At 43.7% G+C, this 13,580-nt stretch overlaps 1 protein-coding gene across 1 annotated transcript; it reads left to right on the forward strand.

Moving 5' to 3' along the window:
• The first annotated feature begins 10,619 nt into the window (after positions 1–10,619).
• On the forward strand, positions 10,620–11,552 carry LOC141105279 (olfactory receptor 13A1-like). Its single transcript, XM_073595161.1, has one exon. The coding sequence runs from the start codon at positions 10,620–10,622 to the stop codon at positions 11,550–11,552; it is 933 nt and encodes a 310-aa protein (XP_073451262.1).
• The last annotated feature ends 2,028 nt before the right edge of the window (positions 11,553–13,580 follow it).

Genomic DNA, 13,580 nt, shown 5'->3' on the forward strand with positions numbered 1-13,580 from the left:
CGTTCCTGTTAAATTCCTACTGACCGGCAGGCTTGTCTGGTTACAGTATATAAAGCTACCTGAAGAAAATTACAGGTGTTCTATTTGATCCTATTAGTACCACGGTCAGGCAGCTAGACTATTTACATTTAGTACAGTGCGTCCTGCTCACAGTGTTCAGCTAGATCCGTTCCTGTTATCTTCCTACTGACAGGCAGGCTTGTCTGGTTACAGTATATAAAGCTACCTGAAGAAAATTACAGGTGTTCTATTTGATCCTATTAGTACCACGGTCAGGCAGCTAGACTATTTACATTTAGTACAGTGCGTCCTGCTCACAGTGTACAGCTAGATCCGTTCCTGTTATCTTCCTACTGACAGGCAGGCTTGTCTGGTTACAGTATATAAAGCTACCTGAAGAAAATTACAGGTGTTCTATTTGATCCTATTAGTACCACGGTCAGGCAGCTAGACTATTTACATTTAGTACAGTGCGTCCTGCTCACAGTGTACAGCTAGATCCGTTCCTGTTATCTTCCTACTGACAGGCAGGCTTGTCTGGTTACAGTATATAAAGCTACCTGAAGAAAATTACAGGTGTTCTATTTGATCCTATTAGTACCACGGTCAGGCAGCTAGACTATTTACATTTAGTACAGTGCGTCCTGCTCACAGTGTACAGCTAGATCCGTTCCTGTTATCTTCCTACTGACAGGCAGGCTTGTCTGGTTACAGTATATAAAGCTACCTGAAGAAAATTACAGGTGTTCTATTTGATCCTATTAGTACCACGGTCAGGCAGCTAGACTATTTACATTTAGTACAGTGCGTCCTGCTCACAGTGTTCAGCTAGATCCGTTCCTGTTATCTTCCTACTGACAGGCAGGCTTGTCTGGTTACAGTATATAAAGCTACTTGAAGAAAATTACAGGTGTTCTATCCCAGCTTAGTGCAGCTACAGGCCATTAGTATGTCTGGAAGGCCAAGAAGGAGAGGCAGACAGTCACAAGCCAATAAGAGAGGGCAAGCAGGCTCTGTGTCTAGTGCTGGTCGTGGAGACGGTGCATCCTCATCAGCACGTGGCCATGGGACACGCTTGGCCTTTTTTTCGGCAGCTGGCCATGTTGAGCCGCAACATGCGGAAGACTTGGTCGAGTGGATGACCAAGCCGTCCTCATCCTCCTCATCCTCTCTCACCCATGCCCAGGGTGCTTTGTCTGGCAAAGCAGCGGCCTCTTCCCTCAGCTCAATGTCATCAGTGACTCCTTCCCTAGCTCCACCATGTCCTCATGAGGATTCCCTCGAACTGTTTGACCACAGTGTTGGGTACATGCTCCAGGAGGATGCCCAGCGTTTGGAAGGCTCTGATGACGATACTGAGCTCGATGAAGGCAGTAACATGAGCGCGGACAGAGGGGGTGCCCAAGAAGGACAGCAATCTGGCAGTCATGCTCCCCCTGCTGCAGCATACTGCCAGGTTTGCTCCAATGATGAGGAGGGAGGGGATGATGAGGTCACTGACTCAACGTGGGTGCCTGATAGGAGAGAGGAGGAGGAGGAGGAGGAGGAGGAGGAGGCGGCAGCACATCACCAACGAGGCAGGATGCCCTCCAGGGGCCAGCCTAAGGGCAGCACATTGACTGCATCACACCCCAAAGCTCCACATGTGCAGGGCGCTGCAGTCTCTGCGCGTTATTCAAAAAGTTCTTTGGTGGGGGCCTTTTTTGAGACGAGTGCATCAGATCGCACCGCTGCTATTTGCAACATATGTCTCAAGCGTATCTCGCGTGGCCAAAATATCTCCCGCTTGGGTACCACATGCTTGACCAGACATATGTTGACCTGCCATGCAGTTCGTTGGCAAGCGTATCTAAAAGACCCACACCAAAGAACAAAGAGGATCTCTCCTTGCTCCTCATCAGCTGAGATTTCCAACCCCACTAGACCTTCAGTCCTCTCTGAGACCTGCAGTGAGAGGAATGAAGGTGTAGAATTAGGTGTGTCACAACCAAGTACTTGTGGGCAATCTGCTTTTGGTACACCGACGTCAGATTGTACCAGGCAAATTTCCCTGCCCCAGCTGCTGCACCGCCGAAAGAAGTTTGCTCCCAGCCATCCACATGCCCAGCGGTTGAATGCTAGCTTGGCAAAATTGCTAGCACTTCAACTGCTGCCTTTTCAGTTGGTAGACTCTGCCCCCTTCCGTGAGTTTGTGGAATGTGCGGTTCCTCAGTGGCAGGTACCCAAACGCCACTTTTTCTCACGGAAGGCGATTCCGGCTCTCTACCGGCATGTGGAAGGCAATGTCCATGCCTCGCTGGACAGGGCGGTCAGCGGTAAGGTGCATATTACCGCTGACTCATGGTCCAGCAGGCATGGACAGGGACGTTACCTAAGTTTCACGGCGCATTGGGTGACTCTGCTGGCAGCTGGGAAGGATGCAGGACAAGGTGCAGTAGTGTTGGAGGTTGTTCCGCCACCACGCCTCCAAAATGCTGATTGTGACACACCTCTCTCCTCCACCCCCTCCTCTTCTTCTTCCTCCATGGCCTCTTCCTCGGAACCAGCGGTGCTCCGTAGGCGTTCAAGGGGCTACGCAAGTACGCAGGCCAAAAGATGCCATGCGGTGCTTGAGCTGGTGTGCTTGGGGGACAGGAGCCACACTGGGGCAGAGGTTCTGTCAGCTCTGCAGGGGCAGGTTCAGAGGTGGTTGACGCCACGCCAACTTAAGGCAGGAATGGTGGTTTGCGACAATGGCACCAACCTCCTCTCTGCCCTCCGACAGGGACAAATGACCCATGTGCCCTGTTTGGCTCACGTCCTTAACTTGGTGGTGCAGCGGTTCTTGGGCAGGTACCCGGGCTTACAGGATGTCCTGAGGCAGGCCAGGAAAGTCTGTGTGCATTTCCGCCGGTCATATAATGCCAGTGCTCGGCTGACGGACCTCCAAAAGGAGTTTAACCTGCCCAAGAACCGCCTAATCTGTGACATGCCCACCAGGTGGAACTCAACGTTGGCCATGCTGCAGCGGCTGCACACGCAGCAGAGGGCCATCAATGAGTACCTGTGCGACTATGGCACCAGGACAGGGTCAGGGGAGCTTGGTTTTTTTTCCCCACGCCAGTGGGCCATGATCAGGGATGCATGCACTGTCCTGTCACCATTCGAGGAGGCCACGAGGATGGTGAGCAGTGACAGTGCATGCATCAGTGACACTGTCCCCCTTGTCCACCTGTTGGAGCACACGCTGCGTGGAATAATGGACAGGGCACTTGAGGCAGAACAGAGGCAGGAAGAGGAGGACTTCCTTAGCTCTCAAGGCCCCCTTTATCCAGACAGTGTTCCTGCGTGCCCGCCGATCACACAGGAAGAGGACGAGGAAGAAGAGGAGGAGGAGGAAGATTGTGTCAGTATGGAGGTGGAGCCTGGCACTCAGCATCAGCAGCAGTCTTTAAGGGATCAGTCCCAAGAAACACATGGACTTGTACGTGGCTGGGAGGAGGTGGCTGCGGACCATGTCGTTCTTAGTGACCCAGAGGACTCCGGACCAAATGCCTCAGCAAACCTACGCTGCATGGCCTCCCTGATCCTGCAAAGCCTGCGTAAGGATCCTCGTATTCGTGGTATCAAGGAGAAGGACCAATACTGGCTGGCAACCCTCCTTGATCCACGTTACAAGGGTAAGGTTGCGGACCTTATCTTGCCATCGCAGAGGGAGCAGAGGATGAAACATCTTCGGGAGGCCTTGCAGAAAGGTCTGTGCAACGCGTTCCCAGAGACTGGGAGGTTACAAACTCCTGTTTCTGGACAACGTGTTGCTGAGGCTTCGGTCAGTCAAAGAAGGAGCGGTGGAGAAGGTGGCCGTCTGACCGATGCGTTCAGACAATTTTTTGGTCCGCAGCCCCAAGGTATGATCGGTTCCAGCAACCATCGCCAGCGTCTGTTTTACATGGTGCAGGAATACCTAGGGGCAAGATCAGACTTGGACACCTTTCCCACCGAAAATCCTCTGGGTTACTGGGTCTTGAGGATGGATCACTGGCCAGAGCTTGCACAGTATGCAATTGAGCTACTGGCCTGTCCTGCATCCAGCGTTCTTTCGGAACGCACATTCAGTGCTGCTGGAGGCGTGGTAACCGATCACAGGGTGCGTCTGTCCACCGACTCGGTCGATCGGCTGACCTTCATAAAAATGAATGAGTCTTGGATCACCACCAGCTACCAAGCACCTGATGCTGATGTAACCGAATAATTTTTTTTGAAATCTCAGATCCCTTCAAAGACTGCCTATGCTGATGCTGAGTGACTATCCCTGAGTAATTATCCTCTTCCTCCTCAATCATCACGCTGATAGCTTGTAAGAACATTTTTGGTTCTGGGCGCCACCACCAGTGCCTAAGGCACAATTTTTCAGCCCCTGTTTAACAGGGGCGTGTAATTACAATTTTTGATGTAATACTTTGCAGCAGGGCTCGTTCCTGCATTCCAACTAGAGTGTCTGTGAGGGGTTGCAGTGTTGTGGCACCAGCACCAGTGCCTAGGGCCCAATTTTTCTGCCCCTGTCTAACAGGGGCGTGTAATTACAATTTTTGATGCAATACTTTGCAGCAGGGCTCGTTCCTGCGTTCCAACTAGAGTGTCTGTGAGGGGTTGCAGTGTTGTGGCACCAGCACCAGTGCCTAAGGCCCAATTTTTCTGCCCCTGTCTAACAGGGGCGTGTAATTACAATTTTTGAAGCAATAATTTGCAGCAGGGCTCGTTCCTGCGTTCCAACTAGAGTGTCTGTGAGGGGTTGCAGTGTTGTGGCACCAGCACCAGTGCCTAAGGCCTAATTTTTCAGCTCCTGTTCAACAGGGGCATGTAATTACAATTCTTGATCTAATATTTCACAGCAGGGCCCTGTGAGGGCTTACAGTGTTGTGGCCACAGCAACACCTAAGGCCCAAATTTCTGCTGAGTATATAGGGCAGGACCCTACTTTCAAACATCTAACTTACAAACGACTCCTACTTGTAAACGGAAGGAGACAACAGGAAGTGAGATGAAATCTACCCCTAGGAAGGGAAATTCTCTCCTGTAAGAGTTAATATGGGAAAACAAGTTCTCCTTTCCACTGATGCTTTCCAATCCTTGTTCCACAAAAAAACCCAAATTTTCAAAAAACATTTTTCATTGGGACAAAAAAGTGAGGTGAAATCTTCTGAAGAGGAGGAAAGACAGCAAAACAAATGTCACAGGGGTGATAACCCTTCCCTATGTTTTCCAAAAAGCTTAGAAAAGATTTTTTGGCTGGAGCTAAACACGTTAAAAATGTTCAAAATTACAAACAGATTCTACTTAACAACAAACCTACAGTCCCTGTCTTGTTTGCACCGCCTGTATACTGCTGTTCAGAGTATATAGGGCCTGGTGGCCCCACACCTTTCCTTATTTTAATTTGGGTGCGGGGTTCCCCTTAATATCCATACAAGACCCAAAGGGACTGGTAATGGACTGGGGGGTACCCATGCCGTTTGTCTCACTGATTTTCATCCATATTGCCATGACCCGACATGACATTAAACCCGCAAGCAGTTTTAAATGAGATTTTTTCCTTTAAAAATGACATTTGGTGCAGGGACTGTTCTAAACATGGGAAACACGCGTCACTTTACAGGCATACTATAGACACCCCCCAGGTACGATATTTAAAGGAATATTTCACTTTTTTTTTTTTTACTTTAAGCATCATTAAAATCACTGCTCCCGAAAAAACGGCCGTTTTTAAAAGTTTTTTTTGCATTGATACATGTCCCCTGGGGTAGGACCCGGGTCCCCAAACCCTTTTTAGGACAATACCATGCAAATTAGCCTTTAAAATGAGCACTTTTGATTTCGAACGTTCGAGTCCCATAGACGTCAATGGGGTTCTAACGTTCGTGCGAACTTTCGGTCCGTTCGCGGGTTCTGGTGCAAACCGAACCGGGGGGTGTTCGGCTCATCCCTACTGATGATGTTGTATTAAAATACATAAGCCCTTACCCTCAAATTACCTATAAAAGGTCACAATCCATAAGGGATCAACTTGTCCATAGTCATTTAACAATTCAATCTAAATATCAGGCTCGAAAAAGTATGGGGACTAGGTCATGTGGAAGATGTCATTTTTGCAGATACCTGATAGATGCTAGTCAGGTAATGCTTCCAAATGGAGAAATCTAAAGGCCCAATTTTTATGCTGATTGCAAGACGATAGGCATTGTATATTGTATGGAATGGAATGTGAGTGCAAGGCCTTTTACATCGGCAAAACCAAAAGACCCTTTTTTCACAGGGTTAGGGACCATGTGTCATTGGTCTCCAAAAAGAAAATGGAGACTCCAATTAGCCGACACATGGGTCTCTATCATGGGTTTAGGTTATCCATGATGACATTTTTTGCCCTTGAGCACATACATATACATGGGGGGGGGGGGGGGGTTGTTGACAAATTACTTTTACAGCGTGAAACAAAATGGATCCATACATGGATCCATACCTTATCAGCTATTAAACATCCTGGACTGAACGAGTCCATTAGTTATAAGCCTTTCTTGTGAGCCATTAAAATAAGATTTTTAGATCTGATAGATTTAAGTTTATGCTTTCTTGTTTATTTTTGTATATCTTTATTGTAACTTGATATGGCTTTGAGGGGATGAGCTGTTCAGGGGCCCCCATTTTTGATGGTATACCTGTACCCTGTGTATCCCTATGGGTCTGCGGCGCTGGTGCCATCTGCCACTCATTTAGTGCTTCCCCTAGGTAGCCTCTAACCCTCTGTCCTTTGGTCTATGGGTGATTGAGTGTCTGATGGTTTTGCCTGAATTCACTCTAAGCTCTAGGTGGATTTTCCAACATGGCGGCATTGGCTTCAACACTCCTAGCCGTAGCGCAGCGGCTTTTTTCGGCGTCCACACATCCACCGGTGCCACTGGACGCTGGTGGATGTGGAGGGGGTATAAATGGACCTCCTTAGCTGTCCTTTTGTTGCAGCGCCCATTCTTGGTGTGAGGAGAGATGTCAGGCATTGTTCTGTTGAAGTTAAATGAAAGCTTTGGTATGCATTCAATCCATTCCTTTTCTGGCAGAAGATGATGTGGATTGCTTGATATTGAATTGTTCTCTTGTGTATTTTTTTATAATTTAGGATGAGTAATAGTTCATGATTCCACTCATAGGAAGACTGATGTCCTGTAATAAGAAACTACTAAGAAAGTTTCCTTAATACTGGGATGAACGTTGTTATTTCTTCATTCATTGGAAATCAACTCTCAAACCTTTGTGTTACTGGTAGGTCAACCTCCCCTTTTTGGTTAATATCTATATTTGTCTTGGATGCATTTGTTAGTGGCCCTAAAATATCCTCCTTCTCCACAGGCCCATGTACACTGGGGTTCCTCTATCCCCCTCTGTGGTGCACCAGATATCTCCCAAAATGTCAATATCCTCCTGACATCTGAGCCTTAATTTGATGCCTTTTTTGGATGCATGGTACTGTCAGGTGGGGATCCTCTGAGCTCCTTCGTTTATGCCTTTTTGAGAATTTCTATTATGTGTTTTTTTCTTTGTTTCTTTTATGTTATCTATATAATTGTGTATACTATTTCATGATGCTAATGATCTGTTTTTAATCTGTAGTGACCATATATCTTTCTCTTACATATGGTTATTGTATGATAATATCATGATGATTTTATTCAACTTTGTACAAATACATTTTTATGTATACCGTATAAACTCGTGTATAAGTCGAATTTTTCAGCCCCTTTTTTGGGGCAGAAAGTGCCCCCTTCGACTTATACACGAGTCACCGCCCTCTGCCTACATGATCAGTGTGTCATGCAGGCAGACGGCGGCCAGCGTGTGCTGCATAGACTCGGCTCTGGGCTCTCACAGTTCAAAAGCCGCGCCTCCTCGTCTGTAATAGGCAGTCAGTGCACAGCCTATCACGGACATTCTCTCATCCTCGTCCGTGGTATGAGGATGAGAGAATGTCCGTGATAGGCTGACCGCTGACTGCTGGGAAATGGAGTTTTTTGGATGAGGAGGAGGCACGGCTTTTGAACAGTGAATGGCCGCCGAATACTACATGGTGATCGGTGCAGAGCGGCGCACGGAGTATGCACAGGACACAGGTAGGATGCACACACATGCACACAGACACATGCACACAGGTACATATACACATGACACATACACAGGACACATGTACATATACACATGCACATATATACATGACAAAGGTACATATACACATGCACATATATACACAGGACACATGACACATATGCACATATGCACAGGACACAGGGAGGTATACAGCTGCAGATGGGCATTGTTGACCATCTTTTTCCACTTACAGTAGCTGTGCATTTCTCACCCTCGTCTTATAGTCGGGTCAATGCGTTTTTTCCCATTTTTTTGTGGTAAATTAGGGGCTCGACTTATACTCGGAACGACTTATACTCGAGTATATACGGTATATTGTTTTCTGATTGGTTTGCTTTAAAGTCCCACTATGTTCTCTTTACAAAATCTTTTCAATTAAGGGATGTGGTGCCTTTTTGATTCTCCAACATCCAGCAATTTACTAAATCTATGTATCTGCTTGGGTTATCAAGAATTTTTTAGGAAAGAAATGAGTCAAAGCCAACATTTTGCTTAGACTGGCTGAATGTGTGCCCTGTTTATCTTTAATAAAAAAGGGATCGAAAGGCTACATTTTCCCTTTTAAGTTTACCTTTTTTTAACCATTATAGATGTTTAGCTGTTTTTGTTCTGCATACAAAGCGTCAATGATAATTTTAATCCCCATACTTCCATCTCTCAACAGAGATGTTAATTTGTCTTACACAGTATAAATAGGAGGCCTTTGAATTTACACGACTTACATTTATCTTTATGTTCTATACTGCTGTTCTATATCTTTATATATGATAAGGCATTTGGACACATATATGTATAGGTAAGTACAATTTTTTATATTTCAATTCTTTGTGTTCATAATATCCTTTATAAAACAAACAATCCAAATGGGTCCTGGCTGTCTAGGAAAACTGCACTACCTGTAGGCTTTGGTGAACCTCTTAAAAATAATTTAAAACAAACTATCCAAATGTATAGTAGGAATAATCTCAATGTAATTTTCCAGGAACGTGTAAGTGCTATAAAGTTACCTAACTGACCCACAAAAAGCAGTATAACAATGAAAAGGGGATCATTAATTATACAACACATCACAAGTAAATTGCATATTTTTAGCTGTATTTGCTAACATTAAACACAATAACCACATGTTATTGATTGAGGATAGCAGTATATTTGTTTTGTTTTTTTTTAAGTAGAAAAATTATGTTTTCTATTCCTAAAGTATTGTAGATGCCCCAATAACTTATTAATCTACATCTCACAAATTCTGTTTTTGGATGTGTAGAAAGTTTAGCCCAGAGCGGAGATGAATGATGTTATTGTTTAACAACACTGCCTGTCTGTCTACTACTGTTGAGACAGTGTATGAACATTCCTTTGAAAGTTAACCTGTTGTGACCATCCACTGACAAATATAGAGAAAGATGTACATTACCAGGACTTTCTTCTGTTTTATTTATTTATTTATGTATTTATTTATTTTATTTTATGCAAGAGCTTAAGTATAGATCACACTTGTTTTAAATATGTTATATTACAAAAACACTAGGGAAGGAGAGGGGACCCTAACAAGGAAAGGTCCACTAAATGTGGGGATATCTTATCATTTGTATGGAGAGGCAAAGACTGCATAAGCCTACTAACCATACTCTTAGGATCTTATTAAGTATAGTCCTATAACATAGACAAAGCTAATTTATATCATATTAGTTTCTCTTTTCCAAAAAACGTCACAATTAGCTGCGGAAGCTTATTAACCTGTGGTTCTCAACTCCTGTCCTCAGGACCCACTAACAGGCCAGATTTTAAGTATTACCTTGGGGAGATGCAGGCTAGAATACTGCTATAACTGAGCAGCAAACGATATCGCCTGTGATGTATTTCAGTTATATTGCAAACCTGGCCTGTTAGTCGGTCCCGAAGAAAGGAGTTGAGAACCACTGCTTTAAACGGACAAATACTTAAAGGGCTCTTTCACACGGGGCAGATCAGTCATGATCCGCCCCGTGAACACCCGCTTGCTCAGCTGGGATCGCTCCGCCGATCCCCGCTGAGCAGGAAGATGACAGGTCCATCGCTGTGCAGCGGCGGACCTGTCAGAGCGCCGCTCTCCCCTATGGGGGGATCGGATGATGACGGACCGTAGTGTCCGTCGTCACCCGATCCGATCCGAAAACGGATGGAAAAGTAGGTTTTTCCTCTGTTACACTTTTCGGATCGGAGCAGGTCGGATGTCAGCGGACATGTCACCACTGACATCCGACGCTCCATAGGGATGAATGTATATCCGTTTTTCATCCGAAAACGGAAGGATGCAAAACGGACATACGGATCGTCTGTGTGAAAGAGGCCAAATGGTATATGGGGCAAAAAACTGTAGCTCTTTTTCTGGTCTTTTGATCTGCTTTTCAAACATCAGCAACATTTTTTCTCTTATTTAGATCCTTATGAAGATATAAATCACTCTGAAAATGAACTTAGAAGGCAAATTCAATGGAACAGGTTTCTCCATCAGAGGTCTATCTGACGTCCCAGCGGCTCGCTTGCCAGTATTTCTGATTTGCTTATTCGTTTATTTTAGCATCATCTTTGGGAACTTAAGTATATTTACCATTATTTTAGGAAATCCCAATTTGCACACTCCCATGTATATATTTTTGATGAACCTTTCAGCTGCAGACATCATATATGCTTCAAATATTTTACCAAATGTAATGAACATGCTGGTCACATTCTACAATGGTATTTCTTTTGCTAGATGCATGACCCAAATGTATTTTTACATAGCACTGACATGTACACAGGTACTCCTACTCGAGGTCATGGCATATGATCGATATTTAGCAATCTGCCATCCGCTTAGATATTTTCTGTTAATGAGTTTAGTTAAGTGTGCATCACTTGCTACTCTGGCATGGACCTTTAGTTTTGTAATTACTATAGGACATATTGTGTTAATCTCTAAACTGTCCTTTTGTGGCTTGAGATTCATTGATCATTTTTATTGTGATATTGCCCCTATACTGAAGCTTACTTGTAGCAGTACATTTGATGTTGAAATTATGAATTATATAGAGGGTGTACTGATAACATTTAATGCTTTCCTGTTTACCATAATATCTTACATGTTTATTATTTCCACAATTCTAAAGATTAAAACATCTGAAGGTCAGCGTAAAGCATTTTCTACTTGTTCCTCCCACCTAACTTGCGTTATTATTTTCTATGGGACTTTATTTTTTTTATACATGAGACCTTCATCAAGCTATTCTCCAGCAAGGGACAAGTTTTTTGCTCTTTTATCTAGTGTAATAATTCCAATATTGAACCCAATAATATATAGTTTGAAAAATCAAGAAATTAAAGTTGGGGTCAAAAATCTTTGCAGAAAAATAATGTATTAAGATAAACTAAGCAAATCATTTTGAATTAATTATGATAGGGGCTAGAATGCTACCTTCAGTTCCAGACAAATGTTGGAGATGTGAGGGAGACAATGCTACCCTAGGACACATCTAGTGGGATTGTCCTGGTATTCAATCTCTCTGGTACAATGTTATGCATTATTTCATTAAGTCACCTTGTGTGGCACACACGCTCCCCTCAAATTGCTCTTCTGAAAATCCTACCTGGATCTATTTCTCTCATTAAGAAGGGCCTCCTTTGCTTTTTTCTGTTCGAAGCTTGCGCAGTTATAACCACACCACTGGAAATCTTCTGTTAACCCCACAATTGCTAAGTGGGCCAAGAAATTATGCCACATTATAATGCTGAGAAACTGATGGTGCAGTTACGCGAAAGAATAAAAGTCCATTTTGACTGTTGTCCTTGGCTGCTCTACATAGGCTCTGACAATTTTAAATCATATTTATAGCCTGATTTTGACTATTATAGAAGTATTTGGAACAAGCCAAGGCTATGGTTCAGTGGTTGAATGCTCAGAACCCAATGTCACTGTGTTTTCACTTTTTTTTCTTTTTCTTCCCCTCTCTTTTCTCTTCTGTTGCTAGTCTGTTTCAGGTAATATGAGCAATTTTAAATCATATTTATAGCCTGATTTTGACTATTCTAGGTGTATTTGGAACCAGCCAAGGCTATGGTTCAGTGGTTGAATGCTCAGAACCCAATGTCACTGTGTTTTCACTTTTTTTTCTTCTTCTTCCCCTCTCTTTTCTCTTCTGTTGCTAGTCTGTTTCAGTTAATATGAGCATGTACTTGCCATGTGGTCTATAATCCAGTGTTATGTTTTCCTGTAAAGGGTTGAATATATTGTTTATTTTCTATGTATGACTTGTGTTACAATGATGTTTTGTGGATGACATTATACATCTGATGTGCCATTGTAGCCATTTTGGGTCTGTAGTAGAATTGTTCATGTAATCCTATTATGTGTATGACCCTATATGGCTTGCTATTCCTTATTTGTCTATTTTCTTCTTTAAAAAAATAAATAAATATTTGAAACATTAAAAATATCAAAAAGGGCTTGTTAGTCTAAATACAATGTTCTAATCACCTGCATCACTTGCTTTGTATAATTAACTACACAACTACACATTTAACTATATAATTTACATATACTCTTTGTTTATTATGTGATTAAAAAAGTTTTATATTTTTTTTATATATATAGTATCTCACAAAAGTGAGTACACCGCTCACATTTTTGTAAATATTTTATTATATCTTCTCATGTGACAACACTGAAGAAATTATACTTTGCTACAATGTAAAGTAGTGAGTATACAGCTTATATAACAGTGTACATTTTCTGCCCCCTCAAAAATAACTCCACACACAGCCATTAATGTCTAAACAGCTGGCTACAAAAGTGAGTACACCCCTAAGTGAAAATGTCCAAATTGGGTTCAATTAGCGATTTTCCATCCCCAGTGTCATGTGACTCGTTAGTGTTACAAGGTCTCAGGTGTGAATGGGGAACAGGTGTGTGAAATTTGGTGTTATCACTCTCACTTCCTCATACTGGTCACTGGAAGTTCAAATTGGCACCTCATGACAAAGAACTCTCTGAGGATCTGAAAAAAATAATTGTTGCTCTACATAAAGATGGCCTAGGCTATAAGAAGATTGGCAAGACCCTGAAACTGAGCTGCAGCATGGTGGCCAAGACCATACAGCGGTTTAACAGGTCAGGACAGGTTCCACTCAGAACAGGCCTCACCATGGTCGACCAAAGAAGTTGAGTGCCCTTGCTCAGCGTCATATCCAGAGGTTGTCTTTGGGAAATAGAGTGCTGCCAGCATTGCTGCAGAGGTTGAAGGGTGCGGGGTCAGCCTGTCTGTGCTCAGACAAACGCCGCACACTGCATCAAATTATTCTGCATGCCTGTCGTCCCAGTAGGAAGGCTCTTCTAAAGATGATGCACAAGAAAGCCGGCAAACAGTTTGCTGAAGACAAGCAGGCTAAGGACA

The sequence above is a fragment of the Aquarana catesbeiana genome, linkage group LG08 (assembly GCF_042186555.1).
Source record: "Aquarana catesbeiana isolate 2022-GZ linkage group LG08, ASM4218655v1, whole genome shotgun sequence".
Classification (NCBI taxonomy): domain Eukaryota; kingdom Metazoa; phylum Chordata; class Amphibia; order Anura; family Ranidae; genus Aquarana; species Aquarana catesbeiana.

Excerpts from the sequence above, each read along its gene's own strand:
- LOC141105279 (XM_073595161.1), top strand. The coding sequence starts at position 10,620 with ATGAACTTAGAAGGCAAATTCAATGGAACAGGTTTCTCCATCAGAGGT.